Source organism: Plectropomus leopardus, chromosome 4 (assembly GCF_008729295.1).
Source record: "Plectropomus leopardus isolate mb chromosome 4, YSFRI_Pleo_2.0, whole genome shotgun sequence".
NCBI lineage: Eukaryota > Metazoa > Chordata > Actinopteri > Perciformes > Serranidae > Plectropomus > Plectropomus leopardus.
Genome location: NC_056466.1, coordinates 33697387 through 33719325, shown reverse-complemented (window position 1 = coordinate 33719325; position 21939 = coordinate 33697387). Strand labels below are relative to the sequence as shown.

General features: G+C 40.7%; 1 protein-coding gene across 1 annotated transcript in view; it reads left to right on the top strand.

Moving 5' to 3' along the window:
* Positions 1-21939, top strand: part of klhl5 (kelch-like family member 5) — a 41969-nt gene that overhangs the window by 9024 nt on the left and 11006 nt on the right. The window contains exons 3-6 of the mRNA XM_042484941.1: positions 8025-8161; positions 9706-9902; positions 13290-13502; positions 20415-20601. Of these exons, the coding sequence (XP_042340875.1) occupies positions 8025-8161; positions 9706-9902; positions 13290-13502; positions 20415-20601 (734 nt within the window). The remainder of the gene's footprint in view (positions 1-8024; positions 8162-9705; positions 9903-13289; positions 13503-20414; positions 20602-21939) is intronic.

The window sequence follows — 21939 nt, the reverse complement described above, 5'->3', positions numbered from 1 at the left end:
ACATACAAACACTTACATGCACACAAACACAGTCTGAAATGTACAAAAAGGCAGATATGCCAGGAAACATATCCATCTAGATCTGAAAGAGTTAGTCAATGAATCAATTAGTTAATAAATTAATACAATTTGATGTATGCCAAAAATCTGTTTGTTTCAGCTTCTTTGATATATTTCTCTGTCGTATCATGCATATTGTATATCTTCATTTTGGACTGTTGGTTGGACAAAACTAGCAACTTGAAGACTGTGATATGAAAAGTTAGTCATTTCTCACTATTCATATGGGCAAAACAATCAATCGATTGATTGGAACAGTAATTGCTTCCTTGTTAGTTGCAGCCCTAAATCTAACTTGTACATACATGCAGAAGCATACACTCTCATTCAACACACACAAACACACACACACACACACAGACACATACTGCATACAGGGTATTGTTTGGAAAGAGTCTTTTACACATAGCAGAACCACAGTCATGCTCATAAAAGTCCCTTTATTTTTGTAGTCCCTCTGTTCCACACTGAGCCTCTGAATCATGCATCACACATTCAGTCTCACACACACGTGCCTGTCACCCACCTCCTGGCCCCCTCTCCGTCTCTCTGTCGCTGTTGCTCTCCGGGCATGGGGCCACGGGTGCAGCAGCAGGGTCCATCTGCACCAGGATGAGACAGAAGAGCAGCCCTCCACCAGCAGAAAGCCTCCTTTTCTCTCCCTGCCTTCCTCCTCTGCCTCATTTGATTTAGTCCTCCAGGCACAGATGGTGACAAACAAAAGACCCTGCTGTATGAGAATCCTAATGGTGTATGTGAGAAGAGTGTGTGTGAAGTTGTGTGTATGTGTGTTGAGTGTGTGTACTAGCAAGAGGGTGGGTGTAAGATGTTTGAAAGTGGGTGTTTTGTTTGCAATTGATTTATTGTATGTGTAGGATAAAAATGCTTTTCTGGGAACAAAAGCTACACCTTCTTTCTCTCTCTCTCTGTCTCTGTCTTACATGTGCACACAAACAAAAGCACATGCTGAATAGGCCACTTGTACCGTGTAGTGCTGCAGATCTCTTGTGGAGTTTGTTGCAAGCAGCGCACTTTGAGCAAAACTCAAGCTCTATATGTACTTTAAAAAAGTAGAGCACGATTATACCATTTGTCTCTGGGGCAGTGCCCTATACAAATATATTATCTTGCACAGCTATTTCTGTACCCCCAAGTGGACACCTCTGTACGAGTGCTACCTCTACAGATTTGAGTTAATAATATACCTTTAGCTCTGAAACTTCTGTGCACCGGTGTAGATCAATAGGTATTCATCCAGGGCCCATTATGTGCATACTATGGTCCTTGTCTGTTTTTAGAGCAACAAGACGAATAAAGAGTCTACAGCTATGCTAGCAGCAGACTTTGCACACCTAGTATTGATGCACTTTTGAAGGTTAAGAGATGTCAGGAGCAAGTTTAACAGTGAGTAGGCTCCTTCATGTAAAACACTGCTGCAAAAGGCTTCCTCCCACCTGACCAAAATACTGTTCTCTGTGGGAAAAAAAAAGAATAGTCATGACATGGTCATATTTATAGATATTGAACATGGTGCAAAATATTGTCAGCTACTCTTGAGCACATGCTCAAAATGACAATGCCAATATGTTGATGTTTAGCAAATCTAATGTTTACCATGTTCACCATCTAAGTTTAGCTAATATTTGCTAATTGGCTGAGGTTCAGCTGAGGTTGAGGGGGGTTTCATTAACTTTGTATGTGTTTGGACGTAAAACAAAGTCAACTCAATATAAAGCCCAATACTGCATATCAAAGTTTAACACAGTTTCGTTTACACATACTTTCCACATTGTTATGATTAAAGCTAAAGGGTAGTTCACCCAAAAATGAAAACTCTGTCATTATCTACTCACCCTCATACCAATAGAAAGTCAGATGAAGTCACATGAACGTGACCTCCACAATAGGAGCTAAAGGCGACAAGCTACAACAAGGCTAAAAACATGGCGCCAGTTATGTTTTTTCAAAACAACTTGGCATGTTGGGGCTTCAAGACACTTGGATTACTTCAGACGAGCAAATGGGGACATTTTGTGGTTTATTATTATTGTTGTTGTTGTTGTTGTTATTATTGTTATAAGTTAATTTATTTTAATGTTAAATTCTTGGAAGATGAGTTGCAATGCCTTTTCCCTGTGAAACTCCAGCAGTTTTTTTGTGGAGTATAAACTAAGGGTTAAGAGAAAATGACTTAATTTTTATTCTTTGGTTCAACTATCTCTTTAACAGGGAAAACTGGAATAAACTTAAACAAAGTTGGACAATTGTACAAATCAATAATTTATGCCAAGCAATGGCACTTAGACCCCTCCTGAATGGCACCGTCGTCAGGCCGTCATCCGTTTTGGCAGCCAGGGAAAAAGCTCAACTGAAAGGCACAGTTAGCAACTGCTATATAAAAGCATATTGGCTGTACCTGTTTGGATTGACAGTGGATATTCACCTTATTTTAACCAATAACCATCAATAAAAAAGTTGGCACACATACAGACACCCACTTATTAGTGCATCAGCTTCACCAGGTGCCTCGCCTATCAAATTTGTATGAAGGAATAGCTCAGCACATACGTAGTGTGGGTGGATGAGAGAAGGAGAGAGAGCGATGCTGGACATGCTCAAAGCAGACAGTTGTTGGTGTTCGGATAAGATAATATACGAGAAACTAGCAGTAAAGTTGTGAAGCTCCAAAATTTGAATGAAGGCAGGCGTGCTTGTGTATGCGCTTGCATATGTACAGTGCTTTAGCACCTCCCAAACACAAAAAAATAGGGCTCTCCTAAAAACCAAAATGTAATTCGAACACTGGACATTACCATGCATGTAGTCTTTTGTGTAAATATATAAAATATTGAATGGCATCATTCTCTACAAGAATTAATGATTTAAATGATATCCCTTACTTAGAAAAACAAAACTTGCCTGCCACGGTGACAGGAAGTGAAAAAAGTTTCCCATTGCTGAGGGGTGCATGGTAATCCATACAATATTTGTTGAGAGATTTCACTGAATAATGGAAACTTTGCTCACTGGTGGTGTTAAAGCAAAAGTCAGGGGGTCACCAAAGTCATTGGGGCACATCCTCTGGGAAACTTGAATGGTTGTTGGAAATTTCATGCCAATCCCTCCAATATTATTGAGATATTTTAGTCTGGACAGAAGCGATTGGCATATTGCCGTCCCCAGAGCCACACCATTAGCATTACAAAAAAAGGTACTTCTCAATTAATTATATTTTTAAATATGTATGGAGAAAAGAGCTAATAGTTGAGGAAGTCTCTCCTGTTGTTTTCCATTGCTGTGTTTCTGCAGCGAGCAGCACATCCACACTCAAACACAAACAGACACAGTGTTCAGTTTCCAGCATGCCCTCCTTTCCTGAGTCCAACTCGTCTGTTTCCTGCTCTCTTCACTCTGGCATTTTGTCTTCTCTGTGCTCTTTCCATTACTGACTGACACACCGCCTGCCATGTCTCTGTCTTCTGCTAGGTGCATTTTTGTAAATAACCAGGTACTGTATATAGCCTGTGTCGCTCACAGCGAGTCAGACAGAGACCCACATGAAAAATTTAGGAGTAAAAATACTGCGTGTGTGTGTGTCTGTGTGTCTGTGTGTCTGTGTGTGAGTGTGTGTCAGAGAGCGGGCGATAAGAAAGAGATACCCAGCTGGGATACTGGCAGAGCAACTTCCTGCTGACTATAGTGTACTTTGACATCTTTAGTCTGTAAAACACACATACACACACACACACACACACTGCTCTCTGCTTCAGGGCAGGCTATCTGTCATGGTCACAGTGTCACACTCAGTAATGAGAATTTACACATGTGCATCACACACACACACACACACACACACACACACACACACACACACATCTTTTTGCCATGAAATCACGATGAACACCCATCAGTGGGAGCAGATAATCAGCAGAAAATGTAGAACACACATATAACCATTTTTAACTGTCAGGGCCTCGTTTACAAAGACATCTCCAAGAGCAAAGACGGAAAAGTACTGCTCACAAAATAGTTCAATAACAAGCACTAACTGGCTCTTTTTTAATACCTTGATGTCAGACTGTGTGTGTCTGTGTGTGTGTGTTAAACTTCACAGTGACATGAAAGGGTAATGGATTGTTGCGGCTGGGAATTAATTAACTGTCTTTTTTACAAATGACCTTATAATAATTCCTTTGCGTCCTTCCCCTGGCTTGCTCCCGGGTATGCCACATATCTTCTCTCTCAGACTCTCTCGATTTTAAATTTTGCATTGACCTTGCATTAAGCATATTCCCGTCTCTTTCTTTCTCTCTTTCTCATGAGCTCAGCTGCTCTGATTGACACATGCAGTGAATTGAATAATTTCCTCTGCCACTGCAGGAATTGGCATATCTTTTATAGTGCATGTCAGTACTTGATCTGGCTGGGGTTGTGTTTTCTTTTATATTGTTTTGTGCGCGCACTTAAACAATTTTTTGGTTTTTGAAATACCAAGCCATGTAAAAAATGGAAAGACGTAGAGAACACAAAAATAATTTTTATGCCATGGCTGGAGGCATCATGTTTTCGGATCGTCCTTTCTGTCCATCCCATTCTTATAAACGTACATTACATTACATTACATTACATTACATTACATTACATTACATTTACATAAAAAACAACTACCAGGAATTTCTCCAGATTTGGCACCAATGTCTACTTAGACTCAAGGATGAAGTGATGAGAATTTGGCAGTCAAAGGTCAAAGTCACTGTGAACTTGTCTGTCTTATTCTCTTGGAACTCTATATCTCAATAACACCTTGAGGGAATTTCTTCAAATTTGGCACAAATGTTCACTTGAACTCAAGAGTCAACTGTTTACATTTTTGGGGTCAAAGGTCAAGGTTGCTGTGATCTTGTGCCTGTGTTTGTCTCATTCTAGTGAACACGCTCTCTCAAGAACACCTTGAGGGAGTTTCTTATAAGATGGCACAAACTTCCATTTGGACTCAACTTGGAACTAATTGGACTTTTGTGGTCAAAGTTCAAGGTCACTGTCAACATTTCAGACAAATAATTATTAGGATAAAATCATGAAGTGATGACATTTTATATCCAAAAGGTCAAAGGTCAACTTCACTGTGACATAATAACATTCTGAAAAAAAAACAAGACTTTTCTGCTCTTTGTCATATCTCAGGAACAGAAGGGGAGACATTTGTTCAGATACTGAAATGGTGACACTAGTCTTGGGTGCCTGCCTTGAGATGTTGCTGATTGTATAGATCATAGATGTGTGTAAAGCATTCACATTTAAGATTTGTAGCTTCTTTGCAACAACATCCATATTTAAAGCATTGTCATGGCTACTCATAAGTCTGGACAGACATAGATGTAAACTGTCATTCTGGCTTGACTGGTTTGCAGAGGCATACTACTGTGAGACTGTGGTTCTACTTTCTACATGGGAAAGTCAGGCACCAAAAACATCTGTAGAGAGTGACAGCATGAAACTTAAAGGGCACTCTGGGCACTTGGAAAATGCAGATTTCCCCCAAGGCCAAATGCCCTATCTCACAATGGCAAAAAAAGAAGTAATAAATGAGTTGTGCATTCATCCTGTAATTTGGATCCACTCCAAAACTGGTTCTTCCTTGGTCCATTCTAGACCCTTCTACCAAGTTTCATGAAAATCGTGCCAGTAGCTTTTTTTTTCATAATCCTGCTGACAAACCAACAAATTAAAAAACGAAAACATAGCCTCCTTGATGGAGGTAATGAGGAAACATAGTTTATATAGACTGTATAAGTGAAACCACAGTACAGAACTGACCTTCAGGCAGCATGGCCATTTGATATTTTGTCTTGCCCTTTTGCCTCACCTTGTCAACTGTAAAATTTATCAGATTCTCAGTATTCTAAGACAATCATTTGCTTCAGATAGCAACCTTGTAAAAAGCCAAGAGGTGTGTAAACGCATTGTTTAAGTGTGTTATTCTGAGGGAAGCTCTGGGCCCTTAAGGCATCTGTGTATGCACAAGTCTTCAATATTTTTTCACAAATATCAGTTTAGTTTCACATCATTTATTTTCTAATGTGGCTCTGGCTTCAAAGATAGGTAATCCTAAGTAAATAAGTCAGTTTAAATCAGTCTCCCAAATGTTATTAAAATGTATATTAGATATTAGCTGCTGTTGAGGGAAAGCTTGTTCCATCGCAGTTTGACTATCAAGCGTTTAAACATCTGAGCTCTTTATCCTCAATATGCTCGCTATGTACAAACATCTGGAGATGCCTCAGGCTCATGCCAGCCTGTTGTTTGCACAGTTTTTTTTTCTTCTACCTCTAATCACGTCCCTTCAGAGAGAGGAGTGATAGTACTATTTGGAGGGGATTGATTTTTCCAGGAGAAATCAGGGAATTTTAATATAACATGCATTAATGAGTGATTTTAATCCTGTCTGGGGCCCATACATACATTTCTCTGTTTATCGCAGTAATAATTACAGTCCATTTACCTTCTCTTTTTCAGCACACTTGCTCTCTGATAATTGTTCGGAGAGATAAAAGGTTGGTGATTATTCAGGTATAAAACTGACTCGTTAAAATGTTGCCAAAAACATTAACAGGTCTGAAAGTCTCAATCTATTTCTATCAAGCAATGTAAAGTAGCAGTTAGGTAAGTAAAAATAAAACTCAGTCTTGTATAAATGAGTGGAAACTGTCGGTGTTTCCTCCAGCAGGATGGTGTGAAGTCCACAGTGTTATACTCTAAAACCCACAGACCTACGTGACAAGATGTTTCTCTTGGTCTAACTTGCCTGTTGTGGTTACTTATTTTAGCTTGAAATTTGACACCTTTGGTGTACTCTCCAGCTCACAACACTTATAATGCTCCACTCCCACCTCATAAGCCTACAGTTCAAAGGCGCCCCCCTCCCTAATTGGTGGTGCAGACTTTACATTTTTAGGTGATTGTGAGTTGGTCACAGTAGAAAATGAAAATCTGTTGGGATGTTAAGTCAAGCAGCCATAGACTTTCCATAAACCAGGGGTTTCAAACATTCAGACCGCAGACCAGAGCTGGCCCGCCAAAAGGCCCAGTCCAGCTAATGGAATGACTTTGCCTAATGGCACCCAATACCAAACCTTGATGCACTTGTGAAGGCTAAGAGCTGACAGCTTTTAGGAAAAACTTTTAACAGTGAGTAGCCTACCTCATGTAAAATGTTGCTTCAGGTGGTTTTCCACCCTGAGCAGAATACAGTTTACTGAAAAATTAATGAATATTTATTGTAGTCATATTAAATATGATGAATATTATAGTAAATTGAATATGCAAAATTCTGTCAATCAGCAGCTTCAGAACAAAGGAATATGTATCAAAATATGCTAAAAATAGACTATAGACTCCTTTACCTTTGCCAGTAGAGCAGAGCCATGTATGCCACTTTGCTGCAGGCAAGTATGCTTTTTCTTGGTGCATTACATTCAACGTCACAGACATTGACCTGGTGACAACAGAAAAAAAAAACAGATCACCTATGTTTTGTCAGGCTTTTCTGCGTTTTAAAAAAAACTGCATCCACCCCCTAACTTTAGAAGAAAAAAGGTATAAAAGGAAAATTCAAGCCCTGCTTACATTCTCACCTCTACACAGCTGGCCAATCATTGCGTGAAGTGGGCATGACTCCAGTTCTGATGCTCAGAGGTGTGAGGGAAGGTGGTTTCAGACATGATTTAATCTTTCAACAAGCACTTCAGTTGGAGCATACTGATGCCTTTAATGTGACTCCCATGTGTATCTACACTGTGATGTATTTACGGGATGATAATGTCGTGCATCATTTTTGCTGTGTCATCATTCCCAGGCCTCTCTGTTCTGCATCTTTTCCCTGTCAGCAAGGTCACAGCACTCCGTTCCTCCATAACAGCTGCCCGTCCTCTCTGACTGATGCCTGACACTCTCTCCCCTCACAGATTGGTCCTCTCATCTGTGTCGGACTACTTTGCAGCAATGTTTACCAGCGATGTGAGGGAGGCCAAGCAGGACGAGGTGAAGATGGAGGGAGTGGACCCTGATGCATTGTGGGTCCTCGTGCAGTATGCATACACAGGTATTCAAACACACCGATGGCCATTATGAGAAGTAGATTAATACATACTGCCAGGCAAACATCACATACCATGATTTTTTAAGAAGTTACTCAGATTTAAAAATAAATTTGTGATTCATTTTTCAATATTAGCATTTTCACCAAGAACATATTGGCTGAGTGCAACAGAGAGAGTTTGTAGGTTGTTGTTATTGTTGTTTGAGAGGCTGAATAACACATTGTTCCCATCAACCTATCAATAACATTGTTATTGCTAAAAGTCAATGTGCAATCCAGACTCGGATATGAGGAACTATAATGTAGCTGAGACTAACATATGCTATGCATATGTTAGTCTCAGCTAAACTGATGGTTTGGGGTTATCTGGGTTTACACTACTGCATTAGTTTGGGTCACATGGTTCTTAATATTTTTTTGGGATGACCACGGTAATTCCATCGGTAACGGACATTTGAAATCCGGCTATTGTTTTGCATGTATACACATTTGTAATCTCTTCCTCAGAAATAGTGAAACAGTTGGAAAGTGAATGCATGCATGGGTGGGTAGTAGGTTTTGATTTGGGATTGAAAGGAATACTCAACCTTCCAAAGGACCTTTTTTTTTATCAGTTACACATCTTATGTTAGATTGATTTCTGGAAGAAAACTTTGTCCAGGGTGAAAGAAGACTTAAAAAAAAAAAAGTGATGTTGATTCTTGATAAATTCAAGTCAATATATCAAAATCTCCTTTTACAAACTCTCACACAGCTTGTGTAGTATAATCCAAGTCTCATTTATCCAGTTGTATGCTCAGTGCTTCCCAAATAGAGAGCCCTTTCTGAAGGGAAACTGAACTAAGTGAAATGTGTATATGCCCTTTTCAAAACCAGAATCCATTGAGAAAAACAATAATTTAACTTGGCTAAACACAGGAGCTGTTGGTCCAACCCTGCCTCAATTGGTAGTTTGTCTGTGTGATTGTGCAACTTCGTCAAATCAGAACCATTTTTTAAAGCACTAAAGTCTAAAAGGGCTGTGTGTTGGGGAAGTAAAGACTGGATAAATGAGGCTTTGATCATACTGCACGAGTTGTGTGAGAGTAAATGGATGTTTTGATATGGTTTTGCTGTTGTTAAATATGGACGCTTATGACTACAACTCAAGAATTTTCTCCCATTTTTGGGTTCTTCGTTCACTGGAGGCATGTGAGAAAACTTTCTTTTCACAAGTTCAACCTAACATGGGATTAGTACTTGATATACAAACGTTATTTTGGTGGTGAAGTATTCAGTTAAGGTAAAAAAAAGAAAAATCTGATTGAGGGTGAATGGCTAGCTATCTTCAGCCACCATCATGTTTTTCGTGCCGAATAAAAAGATTTTTTGTCTCAGTCAAAAAAAAAGTGACTTTCATGACCAGTTGCTTGAGCTAAAGGCAGTATTACTCTTGATCTCGAAACCTTTTAAATAATAAATCTTAGACACTTTAAAGTCCCTCTGTAATGTCTTTCTTGCCATCTCGCCGTCTTCCTCCTCCTGCGACTCCTCTCTTTATCTCCCAGGCCGTCTCGAGTTGAGGGAGGACACCATTGAGTCTCTGCTGTCAGCCTCGTGCCTACTGCAGTTGTCTTCAGTGGTTCAGGCCTGCTGCTCGTTCCTCATGAAGCAGCTCCACCCCTCCAACTGTCTGGGTATCCGCTCCTACGCCGACGCTCAGGGCTGCAATGACCTGCAGAGGGCCGCTCACGCCTACACCATGGTGGGTACACATGACACAGCCAATTTATTTCCATACCTCCAGAGACTGTAGAGCCACCATGAGAAATTAATAAAACAGCTGCTATGTAGTTTGAGGTAGACGACCGCCGATATTTTGCAAAAAACGGCTTCTTTCACCTCTCTGTTTTACAGCTGTCTCTTTCTACCTCTATCTATTTTCCCTGGTCAGACTTTGGTCATTTTCTAGCCAACAGTTATTCTTAGTAACAAACTGGTTCCTCATTCACGACGCAACCACACACCATTATCGCCACAATGGCTGTTTTCAGCACAGGGTTGCTATGGTGACTGAAATAGCTCCTCCATCGACTTGATTATTCTTTCTCTTTTCTTGTTCTCTGCTGTCTTAACATGCCTTTTTTTCACCTGGCCTCCCTCTGTGTGTCTGCCTCTGTCACTGTTCCTCTCTTTCTTCCTTTCTCTAAGTGGATTATTGTTCAACTTTAATCTGTGGCAATTATGTCATAAAGGTGTCTTTATCTGGGTGTGAATGCGTCTGTATTCACACACATACCCAGCTCACAGGATTATTACAGCCAGTGTGTGAGAGCTAAACAGTAGGCTATGTGGAGAGAAGCCTAGACTGTTTTTCTTTTTTTCTTTTAAGTTTAAATGTTTTTTTATGTAGGAATCAGGTCACATTTACTCATTTCTTCCCCTTTTCTTATTCCCACAGATATTTTGTCCCTCTAAACAAATGAATTAATTATTTAAAAAGCAGGCATACTGTGGGCTAACCCTGAGACATGTTTGTTTTCTGGCCACTAGTATCTTTTCTACCACATCCAAATTCAGTTGCTGCTAGAACTGAAACATATAGTTGATTCATCCAGCTAATTGTGTGAAAATTAAGGTCCATCTTGTTTTGATGAATTGTTGAAGACTTTCTCTGGTTCCAGCTTTCTATTGCAAGGATTTTCTTCAAAGATAATTAAGCAATATCACACGAGAGGGAGTGATGTTGTGCTCAAGACTCTGATTCAGTCGTTGGTACGAGGCTGCAGGCCAAGTGCCGAAGATAATCACAGCCGTGATGATATACAGCACAACACACGACCTCGAGTGTGATATTGCTTTTATACAACTGTTCTACTAGCATCTTTTATTTGTTAATACCAAGAAGCGACAACAGATTATGATTTGTTTGTTTAATTAATGATTTTTTTGGCACCGCCAACACAAATAGTTCTGCAACCGCTGGACGTTACAGCTGTTGCCTAGCAACACATAAACTTTTTCCTGCACGCTGTTTGCTAATCTGTGTTAGCTCAGTCTTCATGTTCTGCACAGAGCAGCTGCTTAGTATCATGAACATTTATCTTTGTGTTTTCAGTGAAATCAGTCTGTTAACAGATGCTGTGAGATTCAGATGAGTTAGTTTGATCAGACAGATCATCGCTGCAGTGTGTGTCCTCTCACTGCTGTGATCTCCTTCACCTCATGTCCCGTATCAGAGAGTGTGTGTGTTTGTGTGTTGGAGTCGGTGTCAGTGTCGTTGTCGGTGTGTCTCAGGCTGTGGATAGTGTCAGATGAGTGTGTCCCTGTCTCATTGCACATCCTTGCAACATCTTTCAACAGCTGGTTTACTCCAAGTGAACGGCGGTTTACCGAAACCCGTCCATCACAGCTGCCCCCTCCTGGGCTTCCTCATAACTTTTAGTAACTCCAATATGTACAGTCAGCTCAAGACACACTTCAAAATCCCCTTCCTTTCTTGCTCGCCCTCCTCTCCTCACTCCTCTCTCTCCTTTCTCTCTCTCTCTCCCCTCCGTCAACCTGACAGCTACGTGAAATGTGCCAACTAGCTGTTTGAACCTGTGCTTACACCATGCTATAAACATATCCCACTCTTAAAACATATCCCACTTTCACTGCCACACTAATTAACGGATTTTGAACGGCCGTGAAGCCGAGTGATACATGCAGACTTAAAAGTTAAGGATGTTGTACTCCTGTATCAGCACTCATGGAATGCCTCTCGATCAATCAAATTGCTTGGTTGTAACTAACTGTTGTATAATTAACTATAGCCTTTATACCTAAAAATTGCTCGATGGAGCTGCAACAAAGTCCCTTCTTTGTGCTACCTTTGCATTTTTACACAGACCCAAACAACAGCAGCATAATGCAACTCTTCTTTGAGTTGGTGACTAAGTGCAACTAGCTGCTTTTTAAATCTCTCTTATTGGGTCACACACATAGTACACCGTCAAAATGTCACACCAGTCACGTCTTCGGCCCTGTCCTGCCAGCTGTCCCCTCTGAACAGACAACATTACGGTGCTGTTACTACCTTCTGTGCTGGACCAAAGTCGAGACAACTCTGTCCCTCCCATTCTATGATCTTACTTTTTAAATAGAACAACGTGGCAGAATATTTGCACAATATTCCTGCCTCGACAGGCAGTGTGAAAGAAGCTCCTATGTCTTACAAAGTGTCACCTGCTATGTTCAAATGGAACTCATGAGCTCGTAGTAATGACATGGGAAACCGTGTACACAACATGCTTGGCGTTCAATCGGTTAAGTTGTGAGAGCACCGCTGCTAGGCAATGGCAACATGGATGCTGCTATCGGTGTCTAGAGGCCACCAAGGCAAACAGTTTAACAAGCTAGGGAGTCACATAATGCAGGTAATGAAAAGGCAGGGTCAGAGGAAAAACATTAGACCATTGAGATTCAACATTTTTCTCAGATATATTATAAAAATGCCATTACCAACTCTATAAGACTAAAGTTACCATATATGAACATACCATCCACTGAAAAATTAGAGTCCATGGCCTGCACTGTTGCTGAAAGCTAAAGCTAACATGTCACAACTTGTGAACTTGGAGCTTCCAGAAAATTTCCACTTGCAAGGTTGTAAATACCACATGAGGGGGTCGTTCATATGGACTGATGTCATGAACATGGTAAACACAAACACAAACGAATGCACCAACTGTTTTGTGACATTATATAGACCAGACCAATAACTGAGTAAATTAATAAAAATAAAATAGAAGTGGTCAATAATGAAAAAGATAATTAGTTACAGCCCTGCTCTGTACTTCTAGAGCAAGCTTTTCATTTAATACGGCGGATTCTTTCCAGCCTTTATTAATGCAGAGCCTTTTTTTCCTCCAGCTTTTTATTCATCTTCCTCTGACCTTTCTCAAGCCCTCATTTCCTTCCTTTTTCTCTCTCTCTTCTTGTCTCCCTCCAACCCTCTGATCCCTTTCCTCTCTCCACTCATATCTTCTTATTGTTTTTTCCTTTTTCCATTCCTTTTTTGATCTGCAATGCATTTTTCATCCATCCTTTGGAACTAATCTGACTCTCTCTTTCTGTTCTCTGATAATCATTTCATCTCTCTGTCCACCAGGAACACTTTTTAGAGGTGGTAGGAGGCCAGGAGTTCCTGTTGCTCCCAGTGGAGGAGATGGAGAGGCTGCTCACGTCCGATGACGTAAACGTGCCAGACGAGGAAACCGTGGTAACCTCTTTGTTGACGTGGGTCCGTCATGATGCCGCCACACGACAGCGTCAGCTACCTTTGCTGCTGGCCCACATTCGACTGCCACTGCTGCAGCCACAGGTGAGAAATGCAAAGAACTCTAACATAACATACAGCAACTGACTTACTAGGAGGGACTATTATCGGTATTTTTAATAATAATATTGTGTCAAATAACGTTGAATGAAAACCGTGTGAAAGGAATTGCTGGTACTGATAAACCTACAGAGAATTATTCCCCAGATCTGCAGCTTTATTGAGATTTGTAGTGAGTTTTATCTCTTTCAGATGTCCAGCCACGACATGCCATTTTGGGTCACTGTCATTACTGTCATAGCCTCATTTTAAGCCACTACCTGCACCAAATAAACAGCAGACAAAGTTAGAGACTAGACAGTGAACAATAAGGAGCATTTAATAATTAAAAAGACAGATTTTTCTCCTTCAGAAGTTGGTAGAGACCAAAAACAGAGCTTAAAGAAAGTTAATATTGGACATGCATTCATCAGATGGACAGATACATAACAAAGTATGACTCTGTAACTGCTGGATAAATAAACAACTGTTTGAAGGTAGAAGGTGGATTTATTGGTCATTTTTTTAACAAAGTTTAAAAAACGAAATTACATTTTCCTTGATCCTTGATCCTTGACCTACTACATCTTTGGAGTTGAAGGTTGAGTTAATTAAAATCAGCAGCTTCTATGAAGATTCCACCCAGTTGCTCGGTGATGTTGCTGCAGATGGCATCGTTCAATTCCTGCAGTGCATTTTTTGAACTTGAATCAGAGTCTTGTGTCCAAATGGACCCCACAAGGTCAGTCCATCCGGGATGTCAGGTGTTAACCATGTCTCTGCGAAGATGTGATCAGAGCAGTCCAAGATCTCCCAGTGCCAAAGAGCCAAAATCAAGTTAGCCATTTAAACATGTTTTATCTGACCCAACTTGCCACAATATCTTTAATTGCATGTTTAATGATCTCTTCTGATACCTCAATCCAACACTAGTACTTTTGTCTAGTTTTGAAATCTTTACATCTCACTGTGTCAAACTCATTGGAACAATTTCTTTGTAAAGTAACAAGGGGATAGACTTTACTATTGCACTAAAAACTGAGGCCTAGTCCACACAGACAGTTATTTTTTAAAACAGTATTTTCCCTCCCTCATTCTAAAAAAAACCCCAAACCAATCTTGTCCACATCAGCAATTATAAGAAAAATATCTGTCCAAACTAAATGCAAAAAATGCAGTTGTAGTGACGTCAAGAGTGTGCCAAACTAGCAGCAGGTGATATAACCTAACCCTAAAGCAGAAGAACTCTTTATAACTTTCCTTAGCAGCAGTCTGTTGAGTTTGAATCATAGTGTGGACAGTTAATCAGTCGAGGAGTTTGTGCTTGGATCGATTAGAGCTGATCAGATCAAATCAATGTATTACACCCATGCTACACTGCCTGCATCAGCAGCATGTGTGTGTTGTGTTTGTGTAGTGACAATGCAGGGGCTTGCACAGCTCCACAAACAGATGGAGTATCATCTTTTTATTGTGGAAATACAGTACTTATAGCAGCAGGCAGCTCTTCAGCAGCACCACAGCAGTAACACTGTCTGTGTGAACACCATACAAATGCGAGCCGCTGCCGTTTAGTGAGGTCGCCTTCCCACGCTGCTCACACAGGCAGTGTGGCCCAGGCATAAGATTAGAGGATCAGCTGCTGAAGAGGCAAGTGAAAGCAAACTTTTAGACCCAGTGCTGGACTGCAGAGTGCATGGTTTCCATGGGAACAAATCCAGTTTCATCTAAATATAATGGACAACACTAAAATGAGAGTGCTGGTGCTCTAATAAATAGAACATTCTATGAATTAATGAATGAAGTTTCATTCTTGGTGCAGCTGCTGGTCCGTCTGTGCCCAGAGTGCGCTTTGCTCTCTAAGAGTGTTGTGTTTCTTATAGCTGAACGATATATAAATTCCAACAGTACTCTGACTGAGCTGTCCATCTCCAAAAATAGAAAATGAATACGTGGCAGCAAATGCTGATATCTTGGCAGCCGTCACAAGCAAATAGATGTGTGGGAAACCCTCATAAGGTTAGTATTGGCACTGATACTGATTTGGAATATTGTTTTGTGACATCCCTGTTATTAATAATCATAATAAAATAGTAGAATGTTGTCAAAGAGTTTTATATCTGTCAGTGTCACTACATGATCAGATGCCTCTCTCTGTCTCTTAATCTTTTCCTATGTCTCATCTCTGCTGTCTCTTCTCTCTCACTCTTAAATCAGTTAAATCGGTAATAATGAATCTGTATGTTTCTGAGAAGCAAAGAAAAGACTTATTACACAGACTAATACAAGAACATATTGAAGGAGCTTTGTCAAAGTTGTCAGTGTCTTATTATCAATTACAACAAAGTATGAGGCAAGAGTTTGTATTAGTAGTCCTTTGCTGGTCTTCTTCTATGGACAAATTGGTCTCTTGCTCTCTTTCCCCCTCCCTTCTTTGCTCGCTTCGCCTGGCTCCAGTCTGTCTCTCACTCTCTATCCTCTTTAGGCAATTACAGGAACAATAACCATTAACAGTAGATAACAATCATTACTCTGTCACGTGTGTGTTTGTGTTTCTTGTTTGTGTGCGTGTCTGTATTTGTGTCTGCGTGTGTGCATGTACCTCCTCCTCTATCCTCTTACCATCTTGTGCAGCAAAGTATCTTGACTGGTACTGCTGTGAAGTTTATATGCCAGGCAGAACCTCAGTTAGTGCCTAGGGCGTTGGATGCACACACACACCCGTTTTAAACCTTAATTAAGTGTGATATCGCTCTTAACTGCAGCTAAATTATCTGTTCTCTTCATCTCCCTTATCAGTCATTTCCCTCCCTATATATAAAGAAACTGGGTAGATAAAACTCCCCTTGTGGGCCCCCCCTTCTTCTTTTCATCTTCTCTGCCAGCGTCTATACATCTCCCAGGTTTGCACTTATGCGGTTCACAGTATGAACACCTGAGATATACGACTTTGCCCTGGTCAGCTGAAATCACAAGTAGCTGTAACATGTAATCAGGCAGCAAGATGGATGGGGGAAAGGTAAAGCAGTAGAAAGCAGCAGAGCAGAGAGAGCTGAGTGTTTGTTCAACCTTTAACAGTATATCACCACCGCCACCAAACTGCTAAACTGATGAATAAATCAACATTCAGCAACGTCATGAGCTGAGACATCCCAATAAAACGATGTAAAAACCTCACACAGACAACCGATCGATATTCATCAACCAATTAGTCAGCTCTCTATCCAGACCGCTGTGCCATTCCTCATCAAGAGGATGTCAGTACACCAAATTAATACCTTTAATCCCTTCAACACATACGCACACATACACACACAAACACAGAAATACACCTGGTCTAATCTTCTCAGAGGAGCATGTGTGCGCTGTTAATCTGACATTGTGAAGCAAACCGAGGTGCGTGTTGTGTCTTCGTTAATAACAATCGTTAATTAATCTGATGAAGTAGAGCTGGACAATATGTGAAAAAAATCCAAATATGTTGATATTGTGACAATATTGTAGGATTGACTTTTGGTGCTATTGCAAAAATATTAAGTCAATGAGATTTTTAATGAACAGCCAAACAGTCTGATGAGTTCAGAAAACTACATCACTTTACTGTAATACAGCCTTTAAAACCAAGAACAGACAACTTATGATATTACAATATCCAAAATCTCAGATGACATTTAGTCTCATATCACGTTATCGATGTAATATTGATACATTGCCCAGCCCTAGAGCTGATTTTTTGTTTTTAGCGATTAATCATTGGTCTTAAAATTACCTGATAATGTTTTCAATTACGAATACAATTGCATTTAAAAAAAACAAAACACAAAAACAAACTATCAGGTCTTGCTTCTTTTTGCTCACCTTTGTGACAAAAATTTTAAAACCCAGATATATTCAGTTTGCTAACATAGAAGACAAACAAAAGCAGCAAATTTTCTCATCTGGGCTGGAACCAGTGTTCATTTTAACAAGAATTTCAAATGTTGTAGTCTTAGTCGCTTGCTAAAAGTTATAGTCGGTTGAAAATCACATATTAGTCCTTTTTTGGGGGGTTGAGATTCGGTTAGTGGAATTCCATTTAGTTTTAGTTGATCCTGACAATAAAAATTCCACAGAAAGGCACGAGCGTACCCTGAATGTTGAGTCATCAAGTCTAATAATGTGTTTTTGACTTCTTCTTTAATATCATGTAAAAATGAACGCCTACATTTATTTATATCACTACTGCTTTACATTATTGATATCGCTGAGGTTTTAGGTATCATATTTCAGTCAGTAGTCAAATTTATACCAAATAAGTCAAATGTTACCCAAATTTGTTAGTGTCTGTTTTTGAGTGGTAAGAAATCATAAATCATCTTTTAGGAGTAGATGTTCACTGTAAGCTGGTTCCACTCTGTTCAATTCAACAGTGTGTTAACAGCATAAGGCTGTCTTCTCAAACAGAGACAACTACTTCATCTTGTTCATTCAATTCAGTTTTTTTTGTAAGGCTCGATATCACAAATCGCAATTTGCCTCAGAGGGCATTGCAACATTCAGCATCCCTCTGTCCTCGAAGCCTCACAGCAGATAAGGGAAACACTCTTTAATGGAAAAAAGGTAGAAACCTCACAAAGAGCAACTGTGGAGGAATCTGTCTTCTACATATCTTTGAGGCATAATGAACAAAAATTTCCCGGTTTTTGTTGTCGCTGTTTTTTTCTTTGATTTATGTCAACATCAAGGTCATTAAATAAGATGTCAGTAAATACTTATTGTCAAAACTTTTGTTGACAAACAAACACTGTCTGGAACCAGTGAATTCTTTGTGTTTTTGCTCAAACCAAACTAAGAGTCTACACTCATGTTAACTTGCGCACAATGTCAATGAGTTAGTTTGGCGTGCTAAAAAACATTTGCAAATTAGCACTAAACATGAAGTACAGCTGAGGCTGATGGGGACAGAGTCAAAAAGTCAGGATCACCAAAGTTAATACGCATCATTCTCTATGTTTCATGGGTATCTGAACCCAAATTCATGGCGGTCCAACCATTACTTCACACATGTGAACCCTAATCATGAAAAATGAGGTGACTTAGACAAGAGGCCATGTTTAGACAAGAAAGGCCCTACTAAAAACAGAAAAGTCTTTCCTTTGCATTTAAAAAAAAAATCTGCATTCATATAACATTGTGAGAACATTCCTCGTGTAGAGGGATCCCCGAAAACAACCGAAAACGCTGTAGTATGCATGCCAGGCCAGGAGTTGGCGGTGTGACTTTGTGATAACACACCAGGGAGGAGCACCACTCAGTGATGTCACCGTTCTCACAGGATCCCTGCATTGCCAGTTTACACAGTAACAGAAGGGCTTGTGTTTTTGTTTTTTTTTTTAAATTACACTCTAAAACCCGCTTTTAAAAGTTTATGTTTTCAGGCCCTAAAACACAGTTGCCGTGTGAACAAAAGGCCAAACTGCAGAGTTTCATGCAAGAACAGTTACCGTGTAAACAGCCAAAATCAAAATCAAAAAATATTTGCTCATAAAATGTCTGTCAATCAGCTGATCAATTAATTGACTAATAGTTTCAGCTTTGAGTACAAGTATGTCTTTCAACAGATATGAGAAGGGAGTAAAGCATAAAAAATGTGCTTTTGTAACAAATGGACATAGTTCATGGTGAAACAGAGAGGGAGGGAGCACTACTTTCTCACTTCCCACTGTGAGGTAAAGAGAGGACAGAGAGGAGAAGGTGGGGCCTCTGCAGGATTCAGTCTTATCTCGCCCTCCACACTCAATCCTTCACTGTGTGATGGATAAATAGCGAAGGAGAGGACAAACACCGTTTTCTATCTCTGTCCTTCTTTATCTCTCTCACACACAGATACACACACACACACACACACACAAAAGAATGCCGAAATAGGGTTCGCCCTAATTTGTCCCTCTGTGATTGTGTGCAATGGAAGCATGGGTTCACCCTGGCGTGTAAGCTGCTTATCCATTTACCATGCCTGCTTTACACTCCACGTCTGGCTGGGAAAATTGATTTCATATTCAGCCACCAAATTGAATTATTTGGGCCGAATCTTCCTTTTTGTGGTGGCAGACAATGCAGAGGGGAAGAAAGAGGGCAGTAAAAAAAAAAAAGATTTTGCTTTTCCTCCCCTCTTTTTATCAGATGTCCTTTATTATTCTTGTTCTCTGTGATTAAATCTCAGCAGCCATGTCGGAGCATCCCCACTGACTTATCTTCAGCCAACACACACACACACACACACACACACACACACATGCAGGTATACGCACAGTCTGAAAACTTCAAATGACTTTTATAAAAAATCTGACTCCTCTTGAACCTCTGCTGCTTTCACATCTGTTAACACACATACACACACACGCAAACACACACCTATCTAAATGTAAATCATGTAATTCTTGCCTTCAGGGAAAACTTGCTTCGCACCACCCTGCCTCGCTCCCAGGCAGTGATTTCCTGTGGATGTATTTTAAGGAACAGACTGGTGGATTGAAGTGCTTCGTGCTGCAGCCCTTGGCTTTCTCTGTGTGTGTGTGTCTGTGTGTGTCTGTGTGTGTCTGTGTGTGTTATCATAGATGAGGTTAGAGGGTATGGACTAGAGAGCTGATGAGATGCTGAGGACAGATTAGTCCTCTAGTGTGTCAGATGATGACTGTAAGCGGGCGGGCGTGTGTGTGTGTGTGTGTGTGAACACTAATGGCTGCTGGTCTGATCTAATCTCTCAATCAATGAGAGAACAGCTTCCTTTCGATCCTTAGACCTCCACAATCAGTGATAACATCGTGACCCACTCTTGCCCACACATGCTGTACACACATGCTCTGCATTTGCCTAACTACTTTTTGAAAGGGTTTCCACATGACGTGTTTGTGTTTTGGGTATTTTTTGTGTGTGTAGTTCTTGGCAGACCTGGAGTCCAACCCTCTGCTCAGGGACAGTATGGAGTGCCAGCGGCTGCTGATGGAAGGGATGAAGTATCACCTCTTGCCCCAGCGTCGGCCCCTGCTTCAGAGTCCTCGCACACGGCCTCGCAAGGCCACTGTTGGGGCCATGTTCGCTGTAGGGGGCATGGACGCTACCAAAGGTAGAACAGCCACTTATACAACCTGACATTATATTCAGTATATATGTATATACGCCGTGTTGTTTATTGCAACAAAAGTTTTTACGCTCACATGAGGTGGTATCTCAGGCAGTTTAAAAAAGCCATATTACGCAAAACTGTAATGTGAGCACTTTTTTGGCTTTCATAGGTGGCATGATGCAGCAGGCACAGAAAGAGGTGTTACTGCAATGCATAAGTCTTCAAAACATCAGGAAGTTTTTAATCCACAATTCCTCCATGAAATTGTGGACTATCACCTCATACATGGCTGCTTCCATGTATAAGGGCCTTGCCTTTAAATTATCGCTCGCATAGCACGCCTACATCGCCTTGGATTGGAAATAATGACGGCTAGTGCGGTGGCTGCAATAGAAATAAGGCGGCTAATGTTTTGAACATCCATGTTTCTTAGAATGTTATTGCCAGAGGAGAAGTTGCATAACATCACTCAGTGGAAACGCAGTCATCTCACAATTGTGTTTTGTTGACATTTTGAAAATATCGCTTAAGTTTTGCACAAATCTGTAATGGAAACCCGCCCATTGAGACATTGACAGGTAAAGTAAATGACATTGATCGCTTTGTCCAATGCTCTGCTGGGAAACCTGGGTGCTGGCATTCATGTGGACATGACTTGATGCACTCCACCAAAACAAATATAGTTACTGAATAAGTACCCCCCCAGCAGTACAATGTGCCTCCCCACTCCGTGAAAACTGCTCAGGAATGGCCCGAGACCTCTGTCTGGCATTTGTTGGATGTGCAGGTGTCCTGTCTCGCAAACCAATCGGACTCAAAGGGTCTGCTGCCAATGCCCTGGTACCAGACACTACAGGACATCACCAGAGGTCCTGTGTCCATGACTCACCAAGTCCAAAGCACCACCCTGGATTGAAGCATGAACTGTGGAGGCATGAGTGCAGGATGTCTGAGGTACCGGCACGTCCCATGGATGCTTGATCAGGTTTGGATCTGGAGAATTTGGAGGCCAGATAGAAACCTTGAAGTCTTAAACACATTCCTCGAGTCTTGAGCGATCTTGGAGTGTGGCATGGTTTATCATACTGCTTTAGGGGCCACTGCCATAGGGAGGTGCCATTGCCATGAGGAGGTGTACCTAGTCTGGAATGGTGGGTGGGTGTTGTGTGTCAAGTTGCATCCACATGAATACTCAGAGAGCAGCCAGGAAAAAAAGGGTCTCTGCCAAACTCAAACTGGGAACATTGCCATTTTGTGGTCAGCATCTGGCATGAAGCTGCAACCAATAATCAATAGGTCAGTCAACAAAATCAAATAAATCAGCAGCTGTTTTGACAT